This window comes from Podarcis bocagei (genome assembly GCF_964188305.1).
Source record: "Podarcis bocagei genome assembly, chromosome: 10".
NCBI lineage: Eukaryota > Metazoa > Chordata > Lepidosauria > Squamata > Lacertidae > Podarcis > Podarcis bocagei.
This window is the reverse complement of record NC_138135.1, coordinates 10,833,113-10,847,665: the sequence shown is the minus strand read 5'-3', so window position 1 is coordinate 10,847,665 and position 14,553 is coordinate 10,833,113. Positions and strand designations below refer to the sequence as shown.

At 46.4% G+C, this 14,553-nt stretch overlaps 1 protein-coding gene and 1 long non-coding RNA gene across 3 annotated transcripts in view; both read left to right on the top strand.

Moving 5' to 3' along the window:
- MKLN1 (muskelin 1) overlaps nucleotides 1-14,553 on the top strand; it is an 88,231-nt gene that overhangs the window by 39,741 nt on the left and 33,937 nt on the right. For both annotated transcript variants that reach the window (XM_081210003.1, XM_081210004.1), the window contains one exon: nucleotides 6,894-7,006. In XM_081210003.1, coding sequence (XP_081066129.1) covers nucleotides 6,894-7,006 — 113 coding nt within the window. The remainder of the gene's footprint in view (nucleotides 1-6,893; nucleotides 7,007-14,553) is intronic.
- On the top strand, nucleotides 7,013-12,498 carry LOC308595911. Its single transcript, XR_014012208.1, has 3 exons — nucleotides 7,013-10,221; nucleotides 10,393-11,003; nucleotides 11,277-12,498. It is a non-coding gene; the product is annotated as an uncharacterized lncRNA (long non-coding RNA).

Here is a 14,553-nt window from a genome sequence, read left to right as displayed (position 1 = left end):
GGAGACATCACTGTAGACGCTTTGTTAGGGGCAACCGTGTGCGTGTTTGCTCTCACAGTGCTATGGAATTGATGATAATTCCTGTCAGAGGAGGGTGGTTACGTAACCCGTCAGCGTCGCTGTAAGCAGCAATACGGGGATGTGCTTTCATAACTGGAGGTCAGGCCTCTTGTTTCTGATGGCATCAAGCAAGCTTAAAGCTTAAAATCTTAGGGAGCATCTCCTAGTCTATAAATCCTGCCCCACCTTCCGAATTAAGATCTCGTAATCAAGCCAACTCCCAAGTACTAGTGGTTTGTCTTTTTAACAAGAAACAGGGCTTCTAGCATTGTGTCTCTAGAATAAGGAATTCATAGAATCGTAGAATTGGAAGGGACCACAAGGGTCATCTAGTCCAACCCCCTGCAGTGCAGGAATCTCAACTGAAGCATCCCTGACAGATGGCCATCCAACCTCTGCTTAAAAATCTCCAAGGAAGGAGAGTCCACAGCTTCTCAAGGAGGTCCGTTCTACTGTCAAACAAGCTCTTACAGTCAGAATTTTCTTCCTTCCTCTCCTTGTAAGTTTTGAGGGTGTCACCCCTTTCTTCCTCCCACCCCCCACACTGGGAAGCGAAGCTGCATTTGTTTAGATAGTGATTCTAGAGCAGGCATAGGCAAACTCGGCCCTCCAGATGTTTTGAAACTACAATCCCCATCCCTGAACACTGGTCCTGTTAGCTAGGGATGATGGGAGTTGTAGTCCCGAAACATCTGGAGGGCCGTGTTTGCCTATGCCTGTTCTAGACAATAACCGCCACTATTTTTTCTGTTAGTGAAATTGGTGGTTCCTGTATTCTGCTGTGGTAATTTGGACTGCTGTTGCATGGCTTGATCACTGGGGGTTTAGTATTCCCGTGTTAGTATAGTTAAAGCTCTGGTTTTCCCAGTAGCGATGTATGGAAGTGAGAGCTGGACCATAAAGAAGGCTGATCGCCGAAGAATGGATGCTTTTGAATTCTGGTGCTGGAGGAGACTCTTGAGAGTCCCATGGACTGCAAGAAGATCAAACCCATCCATTCTTAAGGAAATCAGCCCTGAGGGCTCACTGGAAGGACAGATCCTGAAGCTGAGGCTCCAATACTTTGGCCACCTCATGAGAAGAGAAGACTCCCTGGAAAAGACCCTGATGTTGGGAAAGATGGAGGGCACAAGGAGAAGGGGACAACAGAGGATGAGATGGTGGGACAGTGTTCTCGAAGCTACCAGCATGAGTCTGACCAAACTGCGGGAGGCAGTGGAAGACAGGAGTGCCTGGCGTGCTCTGGTCCAGGGGGTCATGAAGAGTCGGACACGACTAAACGACTAAACAACAACAACATTCCCGTGTTAAATGGGAGGAGTTGTAGCTCAGTGGCAAGAGCACCTGCTTTGCATTCCCTACATCTCCAGCTGGAGCTGGGAACGGCTTCTGCCTGGAACCCTGGGGAACCACTTCAAACCGGCCTGAGATCTTCTGATGAAGGGCGGTATATAAATCAAATACCGTATTTTTCGCCCCATAAGACGCACTCCCCCCCAAAAAAAATGAAGGGGAAATCGGGGTGCGTCTTATGGGGCGAATGCCTGCAAGCCTCGCGCGCCCGGCAGGAGGTCCCACCGGGTGCGCGAGGCTTGGGGCGGCAGCCTGTCGCCCGAAGCACGGGGAGCCCTCGGGAGGGCTCCCCCTGCTTCGGGCGAGTGTCTGCAAGCCTCGCGCACCCGGCAGGAGGTCCCACCGGGTGCGCGAGGCTTGGGGCGGCAGCGGACTGCTTGCGCGCACCTAGAAGCTTGGGGCACGCTGAGCTCAGCACGCCCCAAGCTCCTGGTGTAGCGCAGCGATCCGCTAGCCCTGAGAGAGCCCCGCGGCTCTCCCAGGGCTAGCGGACTGCTTGCCGGCACGCAGAAGCTTGGGGCGCGCTGAGCTCAGCACGCCCCAAGCTCCTGGTGTAGCGCAGCGCACCTGGGGGGGAAATAAATTTTTTTCCCTTTATTTCCCCCCCAAAAATCTAGGTGCGTCTTATGGGCCGGTGTGTCTTATGGGGCGAAAAATACGGTAAATAAGTCAGTCGGTCAGCATGGGTTATGATCAGCTAGCTGAACCCGATGGTCTGATTCCGAATAATGCAGCTTCCTAATGTTCCTGTGTTTTACTGCTCTAAAAATGAGCTTACATTTACGTAAGCAGCTGTGCTTTATGCTCCTATAATAGGAAAGCTCAGCTGGTTAGACTATGATGCTGATCATGCCAGGGCTGCAGGTTTGATCCCCGTATGAGACAGCTGCTTATCCCTGCATTGCAGGGGGTTGAACTAGATGATCCTCAGGGTCCCCTCCCCCCAAACTCTGTGATTCTATGAAAAGGAGTTGGCAGATGTTCTGTTAACTCGGTTTCTTGGCTATATGCATGTTTTGCGTTGCATTGCAGAAGCTGCTGGTTGTGATGTCAAAGTAGCTGGGGTGGCATCAGGCAGGGACAATGCTTGAAAGGTATGTATTGGAACAATAGGCTTCGGAGACTATAAGTGGAAGACACGGGAATATTAGCCTGTTTTGAAAACGCTCCCTTGGGAGCAGTGCGTGTGTGAAGCATATCAAGCAAATAGTTTATTACGGACAAGGCTGGCCTGACTGTGAGTGTGCGAGCAAAGGTTGACTGTCAAAATACCTCCCTGCCACTTGGGCCCTTTTCATGAAAGAAACGAACGCTTCTCTTAGAAGGGGGAAATTTCCGAGGAGCCTTTTAACAGCCGTTAAATATTCTGAAGATGTACCAGCAGAGGAGACGCAGGCAATCACCTTAAGGACTCATCAGAATGGCGTGAAAGGGCTTGAAGGAGAAAAGAGCTCTATCTTAAACATGGGGAAAGAGCTTTCTAATTAAGAGCAATTCACCGGTGGAATATTCTGCCTGGCAAGATAATTCTTCATAGGAAGCGTGGATGAAGAGGATGGACAGACACTTGTGTTTAAGGGGTGGTGGGAATAAAATGGCCTTCCTGCTTCTGATTTATTTATAAATGAGGGCTTTGAAATTTGGAATGGGGTGGGGGCTTCGTTCTACCTGTCAGAATGCTCCTGAATCCCACTTGCTGGAAACAGCAGGAGCAGAGAGTGATGTTGCGATCCGGTCCTGATTCCAGGCTTCCGATAGGCCCCTGGTTGTCCACTGAGAGAACAGGATGCTGCGCTAGACGGGCCATTGGGCCATTGATTCATCTAGGTTCTCTTTCCATTCCTATGGGGACTGATGCAAATTCTGGAGCGAGGATTTGCATCAAGATAATACTTCATTACAAAGGGAGCGCTTGTTCCGTACTTCTTAAGTTCAATTGCAGACCAAAAATAACTTTTGTTATTTATAGTATCAGCTGAGGAGACAAGAGGAGAGAGAGGCAAACGTTGCTCATTCCGCTGAGGAGGTATGGTGCCTCTGTCTTTTGAGCTGGGGGGGGGGGGCGGGCGCAGTTGCAAAGTGAGATGCAAAGCAAGCTTGCCTCTCTGCTGTCCCTTCTGCGATCTTAAGAGTTCAGTCTAGGATGGCGGTGGATCCAGTTCTTGTGCATGCTATTTCCCCCAGCTCCCACCAGATTCAGTTCAGGTTTGTGATCGACGCAGCCTCTCCGTGCTTTGCATGGCATTTTGCCTGAGGTCCAGTAGGATATGCACCGTGTGCCAAATCTCTGTGTTTTTTCCTCAGTTATCAATCGGGCCATTGTGGCAAATGTGGGTTTTGTGAGCTGTGAGAACTTAGGCACACAAAAGGACTTGCTCTTTGCAAGGAACATTGGCTGCCCTGTGCCCAGAAAGGAAGGGTAATTAAAGTTAATGACCCAAGGTAACCTCCTGGAGATGGTGCCAGTGGCAGCCACTAGCACTGCTGCAGACAGGGGTCAATAATTCCTATCCTCCTCCTTTTAAAATCCCTTTCTAAAACAGATGCGTTGTTGCTGTCGGGTGCAAAGCTGCCCAGATGTCTTTGAATTAATATGTTAATATTTTATTTCAATAAGTAGTTTTGGCGTGGAATCATTCGGGTCGGCTTAAGCACCTACCCCGACAAAGCAGCCATTTCGCCCCAAATGTCTTTAGGGAACACTTTCCACACCAGACTGTCTGCTAGGACAGAAGGCTCTGAGGCCTGCTGTCACCCTATGTGAACTGAGAAGGGAGCCCAGGAAACACCCAGCACTTTCTCTCCTGCCTCTGCGTGTTGCTTGAGAAGATCAGTTGTGGGAGGCAGGTGTTCTGCTGCCCTCTGGTGTTTTAGACTACAATTCCCATCAGCCCCAGCCAGCAGCCGGTCTAAATGCTATATTCTGTGCCAGCTGCATTGCAGTTGCCAAAAGATGCTAACTTAAAATAAAAATAAAAAATGGAGCAGGATTTCTTTTTCTTTACATTGCAGGGGGTTGGACTAGGTGACCCTCGGGATCCCTTCCGACTCTACAACATAGCTGTCAACGTTTCCCATTTTCTAAGGGAAATTCCCTTATTCCGAATAGGATTCCTCGCAAGAAAAGGGAAAAGTTGACAGCTATGCTCTACAATTCTATTATTCTTCTCTTACCTCTTTCACCTGTTTTGTGCTAGTTGGGAGGCTCTTAACCGGTTACCTGGGCAGCTCTTGCGTAGTGTTTTTCATTTTCTAGCAGTAGGGAAAAAAGCAGCAGTGCTCTGTCTGAAGAAAGCATAAAGCCATTGGGGAGCAGGTTGCGGTAGAAATTCCCTTGGCACAATAGCTCCTCCATCCGCCATCACGATCTCCCTACTCCTCTTCCTCCTGAGGTCCACCGGGTTTATCTGTGGTTGTGATTCCCCTCCATTGCTCTTTCCAAAGTGGTTTCCTTCTCTGATAGGTGTAAAACTGAGCCACACTCAGGATAAAGGTTTGGGAACTGGAGGAAATGTGCAACCAGATGCCAAGTAACCAGTGACTAATTCCCCCACCACTTCTGGATAGCTGATATTTTACAGGGCCAAGTGCAGCCCTTCGCGCTTCTGTATCTGCCCCTTGGATGTCTCCCCTGGCTATACTCCACTCCAGCCCTACTTGGTACCCCAATTGTTTTCACCTAAACACTGATAATGCTTCCTGCTTGTCTGGTTGGAAGATAGAAAGGGGTGTGTGTGTGTGTGTGTCTATTTGCTCTACAGCAAATATAAAATTTGCATTTGTTGCTCCATCCACTTTTGCTTCTGGCTATAGCCACGTGCAGCGTCTGGACCTCCAGTGGCTGCCTAGAAAGGAATGTGGCCCTTGGGCTACAAAAGGTCCCCACCTCCCCACTTGCTCACCTTTCTCCTCTCAGAGTCCTTTCTTTCCAAACCGCTTAAGAAGTATAGGAAGGGGATAACCATTTGGATGTCTCGGCAGGGCGTGTAAGCAGAACTGGCCCAGGTGCTACCACTTGCCAACCCATAATGTCTTATGACTGAGATGAACTCCCTCCATTCACTAAAGTATAGACTTAACTCAGAAATTGCAACTTCACTTTGCTCTTTGTGAAGGATCATAAGAGGTCAGGACATCTCTAAGGGCCTCTGTGCACTTACCCTGCTTGAATCCTAAGTGTGTAAGAGGTTCACTTGAGTGTTCATCTATCCTTGCTTTTTTATCTGATTGGACAGCATTGTTTACTCCCACCTCTCTTTGGTCCGTTAGAGCTACTCAGTGCCTTTCTTAGCACAAAACCAGATCCTTTTCATATAGATAGTACCAAAGCCTATATGCTTCTAAAACCTTAGGGACACAGCCAACCAGGAACATCTTGACCAAGCCCCATTAGAATACAGCTAGCTTTTTACATTAAGTGTTTGCCACCAGCTTCCTAAGGCGACATTTTTCCACCTTCGCCGCATCAAGCAGTTGGTCCCTTACCTTTCCCGCCCCGACCTTGCCACAGTGATCCATGCGACAGTCATCTCCAGGCTTGACTACTGTAACTCGCTCTACGCGGGGCTGCCCTTGAAGCTGTCCCAGAAACTCCAGCGGGTACAGAATGCTGCAGCGAGGCTCCTCACAGCGTCTCTGCCATGGGAGCATATTCATCCAGTGCTTTTCAAGCTGCACTGGCTCCCGGTGGAGTACAGGGTCAGATTTAAGGTGCTGCTTTTGACCTTTAAAGCCCTTCACGGCCTAGGACCCTCGTACCTACGGGACCGCCTCGCCTGGTATGCCCCACGGAGAGCCTCAAGGTCCATAAATAACAACACCCTAGTGGTCCCAGGCCCTAAGGAAGTTAGATTGGCTTCAACCAGAGCCAGGGCCTTTTCAGCACTGGCCCCAACTTGGTGGAACGCTCTGTCTCATGAGACCAGGGCCCTGCAGGATCTGATCTCTTTCCGCAGGGCCTGTAAGACAGAGTTGTTCCGCCTGGCCTTTGGATTGGAGCCAATTTGATTCCCTCCGCCCCCTTTTTCTTTTTTCTTTTCCTTCTCCTGCAATGAGGCTCCATTTTAATATTTTAATGTTCCATTATTTTAATGTTGTATTTTATTTTTGTTTTTAAGTTGTAATCACTCATCTTGTTTTTATTATTGCTTGTAAGCCGCTCTGAGCCCGGCCTTGGCTGGGGAGGGCGGGGTATAAATAAAAAATTATTATTATTATTATTAATGGATAAGCTATCATATTCCGAAGGAAGTGATACTCAGGCAAGTTTTCCTTGGAGTCAACCCGTTGAAATTAAGGAACATGACTAAATTAGGTCCATTAATTTCAGTAGGCCTCCACTGATTTAAACTTGGTTGAGTGCCACCCTGAAAATTGGAAAGTGTTTATAGATGTTGCAAGCAAACATTCTAACGATGATCTCATGCTTCAATCTGTTTTGTTCACAAACTAATGCCTTTCTTTCCTGAAATTTTGATTAGAAACAGTATATTTGTTTGGCGGCTGGGACGGGACTCAGGACCTGGCTGACTTCTGGGCCTACAGCGTGAAGGAGAACCAGTGGGCGTGTATATCAAGAGATACTGAAAAAGAGGCAAGTTTCAAGCATTTTCTTATGAGTGCGCCATGTGACCAAAGCCTGGTGTTTGCCAAGGCAACACAATTCTTAAAAACACCCTGATTGTAGCTCAGCCTTGAGCCAGCAGTGATGTCGGAAACTTAACATTCCCATCCCCTCCGTGCTTGTTCTAAGAGAATATGAAGTCATGACCCTTTTTGGATTTCAAATGCATTTCATAATAGTTGATGGAAAAGTTTGGCCGTTCCATTGCCGAGAAATAAACAAGATGCTTTGGCAGAACAGAATGATAAAAATTTTTTAATGAAGAGTTTGGAGCTGATGGGAGACATCAGTACCGAAAGCTACTACTGGATGTCTCCAAATATACACGCAGAAGAAGCACTTAACTAAATGAAACTTTGGGAAGAGACGAGTATTTGGAAGTTGGATGATTTTTAAATGGGTTTTACTTGAGTAAAACTTGGAAGACTTTTCTCTTCTTCCCTCCCCTCTCCCAGGGACTGAACTGGTGCAGCAGAATGGCTAAGAGAGAGTGAGGAGTGAATCAGGGAGTCCTTGGCTTAACTCTCCTCCAGGCAGTCCAAAGGTGGCCTTGGAGAAGTCTCTCTCAGCCTTGGGCTTCTGTATCGGGGGTACAGTACTGGCCTGCCTTCCAGGATTGTTGCAGAAATGGCACAAAAAATTGTAGGCAGAATATGTTGGACATATTTGAAAGTAGCATGTAAATGCTAAGGATTAGTTCTTAACCAAGCTTCCACTAGTGGGAGCATCTCAGGAGCAGAGTTCTGCTCATGGGACGTATCTACCAGTGGAAGGTATAGGGGAAGACTTTGATCTATTTCCCCTTGTCCTTATACCCCTGGAGGGTCGGGTCACAGTGTTAGAAACTCAGATATATAAGCTAGGTGCCAAGTGACTCCTTAAACAAAGGTTGCAGTCTTCAAAACAGAATGTCTTGTTGCCATTTTGGGGCAAGATTGCTCCAGAGTCTTATTTTTCAGGCAATGGACTGGCTGATTGATCTGGCTAGTTCAGATGACAACTTTGAGCTAGGTTAAGAGTTTTAGAACTTAAAGAAGAAAAGTCACTTGATCCAGGGACAGTCCACATGTCCATCGACCTGTTTCACCCTCTTTTTCTTCACGGTGACTGCTCCTGCTCAGGCTGCACAGAAAAAGCATTTTGCTTCTAGAAATTCATTCCGGATGTGCAGATAAAATACAACTGATGGGGTAGTAGCATGTGAAAACAGTGCAGATCCAATGATTCCCCAAATGGTGGAGATGTCGGGCACAATCCTGTCGCCCTGGCATCTTCACTTGGTCGCAAGTGGCTGATAGCTAGGTGCAAAATGCACCTGGCGCCTGGCTAATTTCGAACACTGTTGGGCAGCCCTCTGAGTGCCACCTACTCCCTTGTATTCTCTGCTGGATCCCCGTTACTTCTGCAAATGGAAGGAGGCCTCCTGATCATAGAGGGTTAGTTAAGGAGGAGATGTAAGTATATGCTGTGTGTGTTAAATCTGCTGTGTAAGCCAGTATTTTATTATTTTGAAGGAGGGTATGGTGTAGCTCTCCTCTTGCAGATGAGGAGCAAACTCCCTACAAAGAGCAGCCGGTGAGCTTCTGGGCCAGGAAACTCACGCTTCTGGACTGTGACAAAAATCTCGAGGCCAACTGCAAAGGTCACGGTTGGAACGGGATAAATAAGCTCAACAAGGGAGATGCTTCCAATGTTCTTGCGAGAGGAAGGGCAGCTTGTTCATAAACAAGCCACTAAAAGGAACAATCTGTTGTACTGAGTTGTTGAGAATATCAAATGGATTCTAAGAAAAAAAATGTTTTGCTTTTGAATTATAACATGTTTATTCAAATCCTGAACCTCGACGCTGGTATTGCATGTGAGGCTTCGGCTGCAATCTTGTTCAGTTATTTGTGGGGTAAACTCCACTGAGCTTAGTTAGACTTACTTCTCAGTAGGAACAGGCTATTAATTGCCACTTTAAAGGCTGTGAATGGGGATCTTCTTGGGCAGGCAACTATAGGTTACCAGAAAGTTTTAGAATAAGTTATTCTCTTGGTGTCTCCAGATTTGTAACGCCCTTAAGTGAGACTAGGTTGAACCCCTGCTCTGCATCACCTTGATCTTGGCTCCTTGCGCCAGCTTGCCTGCAGGATCAAAGCATGGGGCTGGGAAGAAGAGAAGAAGGTACATTTGACCAGAGTTTAGGTGGGTTATGTGCCCATTACTGTAAAGAAACAACTGAGACCAAATTGTAGCTAATCTTGAGGATGCTCATGCAAGCTTATTTCCCTATATTCGGTTAAGATCTTGCAAGGTTTGCAGCAGTCTGAGTTGGTGGCCCGGGCTGTCCTGTGGACAGGGTTGGAGAGAGCATGCATATTTGTATAGGAAGCGAGGATGGTCTTCCTAAGACAGCATGTCAACTAAAATGGCACATACCTGTTCCTCTCAAAGTATGCGATGTCCCAGAGCTGGGAGGAGCTAGCAGGGTGTGGCAGCATGAGGAAGGAGCAAGCATCGTAATAATTGGGGACATTTGAGATCCCAGGAGGGGTTGGGATTCCATCCTGCTGATAGGCTTCACATACAGTGAAACATGAACGGCCAAATGACACGTGCACCTTAAAAGAACTGACACTGGGACCAGAAACCTGAAAACTGAACCCAGAGCACGGAAGAACATCTTTCACTTGTTTATGGTTAATATCCACCACGTGAGATGGCTGTGCATGGCTATAGATGCAAAGCAGGCAGTAGTGTAAAGCGCTTTAAACAGGACCACAGGAAGTTCAGGGACAACAGTCAGTCCATCCTATTTTACCAAACAGGTGAGAGAACTTGGGGTAGAACAGGGCTTATATTGCAAGGCTGTTGAGTCCTCATGTGGAGAAACCTAGACTTGATCGCTGATCAGCCATGAAATTTAGCAGATGACTTTCAGGCCAAGTCTCTTGACTGAGGACTTGTTCACATGCGTCTCCCTCAATGCCTTAGGAAGACTTTCAGCTGCCCTTTGAACTGCCACCATGGTGTTGTCGGGTGATGCGAAAGCTTTCAGCTGCATCTTCCTAGTATATGCAGGTGATCGGGCAAGGTTGGGACCAAATGGAGAAGGAGTGTGTTTGAATGGTGGTGTGCCTATAGCCTTCAGTTTGGTGGCTCCGTTATAAACTTGCCTAATTTTTTGCTCTCAAAAAAATACCGTATTTTTCGCTCTATAACACGCACCCGACCATAACACGCACATAGTTTTTAGAGGAGGAAAATCCGTAGGCATGCCACCCGTAGGCATTTCCTCCATAACACGCACAGACATTTCCCCTTACTTTCTAGGAGGAAAAAAGTGAGTGTTATGGTGCAAAAAATACGGTAAGCCAAGATTGCCAAGGGAGTCAGTCCATTGTAACAGAACGGCTGAAAACGAAGCCGTGGGGACCATTGGTGAATCCTACCGTGATCTATTTTGCATTTCTTCCCTTTTGTCAGAGCTGACTGAAGTGGGCCGAGGGGTGTGGTACCATCCTCTTGGGATTGCGCCACTTCAAAACACCATTGAAGAAGAACTTAATTTTTGAATGCTCACCCCAGAAAACTTGGAAGAAGCCTTGGCTTAGAACCCTTTTCTCCCAACCATCTTGAGATGAACTTAAATCTTTCCTCATTGCAGCTGTTTGGTGTCCCTAAGGTCTTGTTTGAACATTTGGGTCTTTGGTTCTGCGTTTATCCTGCCCCGAGGATAGAAAAGTGAGAGCATGGTTGCTGGAATGTTGGAGGAGGATAAAAATTGTTGTCTGGTGACGGCTTATGATCCAGAAGCAAATGTTTGTTTTTGCAAGGAAACGGCAAAGGTCGATGTCATTGTATCCTGCTGGTAATGTCTCTCATGCAATAGAAGCCTCTGGTGGCCTAGACTTCGCAGTGGATCAGTCTCCAAAGGAGCCTGCTAGTCCTAAAGCTAGCTGGAATCCAGACATTGTGTAACAATGTGGTGAAACAATGTGGAGCCAGTGTGGTGTAGTGGTTAAGAGCGATAGACTTGTAATCTGGTGAACCGGGTTCGATTCCCTGCTTCGCCACATGCAGCTGCTGGGTGACCTTGGGCCAGTCACACTTCTCTGAAGTCTCTCAGCCTCACTCACCTCACAGAGTGTTTGTTGTGGAGGAGGAAGGGAAAGGAGAATGTTAGCCGCTTTGAGACTCCTTCGGGTAGTGATAAAGCGGGATATCAAATCCAAACTCTTCTTCTTCTTCTAACAAGGTGAACCAGCGTAAAGAGGTCACAGTATAGTCCACAGTTGTTTAACCTTGGGTCCAGATATTGTTGGATTCCAACCACTCATCATCTCCAGCCAGATGAGAGAGTGGTCACGGATGATGGGAGTTGTAGTCCAACAATACCTGGGAACCCAAGGTTGAAGAAAGCTGATATAGCCAAATGTATGAAAGTAAAGCTTCTACACCCATGCACAGTTATTATGTAAGCTTTCCAAGAGGAGGAGATGGGTTTACTAGTCAAAAATAAGATTGCAGACTGAAATGGCAGCATTGTAATCATGTGTGATTTTTATAAAGGGACTTGGGCCAGGTTTACATATTATATTAAATGCAGTGCCAAAATTCTTCCCTCCCTTTCTGTAGAATCTAGGGTGACTTACCCACATATCTTGATGTTGAATGTCACCCAGGAAATTTAATGTAGCACAGCAGCTTGGACTCTTCAAATAGGTGCAGGGAATAAAGCCACCACCCTGAGTTTAATTCTAAAAATGAGGCAACGCCAGCCGAAAGCCTGAAAAATATTTCAGATTTCTTGGCGGCAGCATCAGTTTAGGCACTTGGGCAATCAGTCAATCAAGTCACGCTTGTCATCTCTTCGAACTATGGGACACATCTTTTGTGGTTATTCCTGAGCTGCAATTCATGGTGATATTCCTAGAACGATTTGCTCCTTTTGGCTGTCATGCGATTTTTCATGCCATGTTGGTGGTCTGTCTGAGAAATGGTGGAAGGACTTCCTTTTTGCATTGATGGGCATAAAACCTCAAAACAGCCCTAGGACAAACTGTGCTGAGCACTTGGCGCATGAAGCAGTGCCCCCGCTTTGGTTTTGAGTTGTCTGGTCCCAGCGCTCTTCCCTTGCTAAATCATAAATGGTATTTTGTTTGTTTGTATTAAAGGAAACACCAATAAAAAGCATTTAAAAAATAAATAAATCATAAATTGTTCATTAGCGCTTAATAGAAGCAGCACAATAAACAAATCACCGTATTTTTCGCCCTATAGAACGCACTGGCCCATAGGACGCACCCAATTTTTTTTTTGGGGGGGGGAATAAAGAAAAAAAATTATCCCCCCCCAGCTACAGCTTCAGCGCGCACCGCGCTCCGGGCAGCAGGCTGCTATCTGCAGCCTAGGGAGCCCTGCGGGAACTCCCGCGGGCTCCCCAGGCTTGCGGATAGCTTCCTGAAGCCTGGAGAGCGAGAGGGGTCAGTGCGCACCGACCCCTCTCGCTCCCCAAGCTTCAGCGAAAGCCTGTATTCGCCCCATAGGACGCATACAGATTTTCCTTCATTTTTGGAGGGGGAAAAGTGCGTCCTATAGGGTGAAAAATACGGTAGTTTAACTGTTTTCTGCGTTGGGTTTTATCTCTTGTCCTGTTTTAGTAGGAGTCGCTGTGCCATTAATATTTTGTGGATTGGGTCCCCCACGGAATAATCAGAGGAGGTGGAAATGACTGACAAACTAATAAACAACTTGCTGTGCAAATAGTTGGACTTTACAATACATTTGTGGCTTGCCATCAGTGGTGACAGCCCTTTTTTATCACTGCATTTTGATTGCATGTCAGAATTCTATGTGGGGGTGGGGGTGGGAGGAAACACAGCACAGACTTGTTTCTTGGGTCTTCTGACTACTTGGTCTGCCAAAGGAGCTAAAGGGGACGGACTTTAAAGATGCTGATCTCGAAGATAGTCTTGCTTCAGAAGGAATGGAAATAAATATTTTAAGCAGAGTCAAATACTTCTGGAACACAGAACAAAACGGAAGCGGTAAATAAAAACTTTCAGAACCAGTTCATGGTTAGGGCTTAAATTTTAATTAAAAGAGGGAGGTGTGGGGGTTATTTCTTATTCCGTGACCCCATGGACCAGAGCACGCCAGGCACTCCTGTCTTCCACTGCCTCCCACAGTTTGGTCAAACTCATGCTAGTAGCTTTGAGAACACTGTCCAACCATCTCGTCCTCTGCCGTCCCCTTCTCCTTGTGCCCTCCATCTTTCCCAACATCAGGGTCTTTTCCAGGGAGTCTTCTCTTCTCATGAGGTGGCTTTTCATGAGCCTGGCTTCGGCTGGGGAGGGCGGGATATAAATAAAAAATTATTTATTGTTGTTGTTGTTGTTGTTGTTGTTGTTGTTGTTGTTGTTGTTGTTGTTATTTATTAAAGTTTTGGAGCCTCAGCTTCAGGATCTGTCCTTCCAGTGAGCACTGAGGGCTGATTTCCTTAAGAATAGATAGGTTTGATCTTCTTGCAGTCCATGGGACTCTCAAGAGTCTCCTCTAAGCACCATAATTCAAAAGTATCAGTTCTTCAGTGATCAGCCTTCTTTATGGTCCAGCTCTCACTTCCATACATCGCTAATGGGAAAACCATAGCTTTAACTATACAGACCTTTGTCGGCAAGGTATACTTTAATTTCTCTGTCTATGATTTGGTTGCTACCCATAAAGCAGGTGTATCTAACTGGTGGTCTTTTAGATTTTGCTGAAGAATTAAGAATACTGTATAAAGTGCAATAACGTTAAATAAATACAAATGAGACAATATCGTACAGTAACATTGTGATAGTCTGTCTGAAACTACTTATTTTTAAAGATTATGGATGAGATCCAAATACATCAGAGAAGACCCATTGTCAAGTCCATTGATGTAAGTGGGTCTGTTCTGACTATGCCTATTGGATTGTTCCCAAGGGGTAATTTAAATTCTTTAAAATCCAATTTTGCACTATGTTTGTGTTCACTCTATGTTTTCTTTCTGTGAGAGCTACATTCTAAAATGAGGAGGTGATATGAGTAAAGAACAGCAATCATATTCCAAAGATTTGACTTCTGAGATTTCAGAGCTGTCGCCTGCACATGAACTGTTCTGTGTTCTGCTGCACCTTTTAAGCTTGTTCCGGACGGAATTGTTATCTGTAAATAAGACCAACACAACACAATATACTTGCCCCCTGTGAAGAAAGCATGCATTCTGCCATTTGACAACTGCCTGTTTTTTGCCGCCTGTTCTTTTATTTTGAGTTGGCAGCAGCTCCCAGGCATGTCTCCACACAGCAAAGCAAACATTTGGCTGCTCTTATTTTACACCACAGTGTCCCCAGGTGCCGCTCTTGTGGACTTGAGAAGAATCCTCCTGAATCGGATGAAACCACCATAAACAGTCCATTGTTTTCAGTGCTGCACGTAAACCGACCCCTGTCTAAATTGGCACTGCTTTGCTTTTAATACTATTTCATTTCAAAATAGAAACTGCC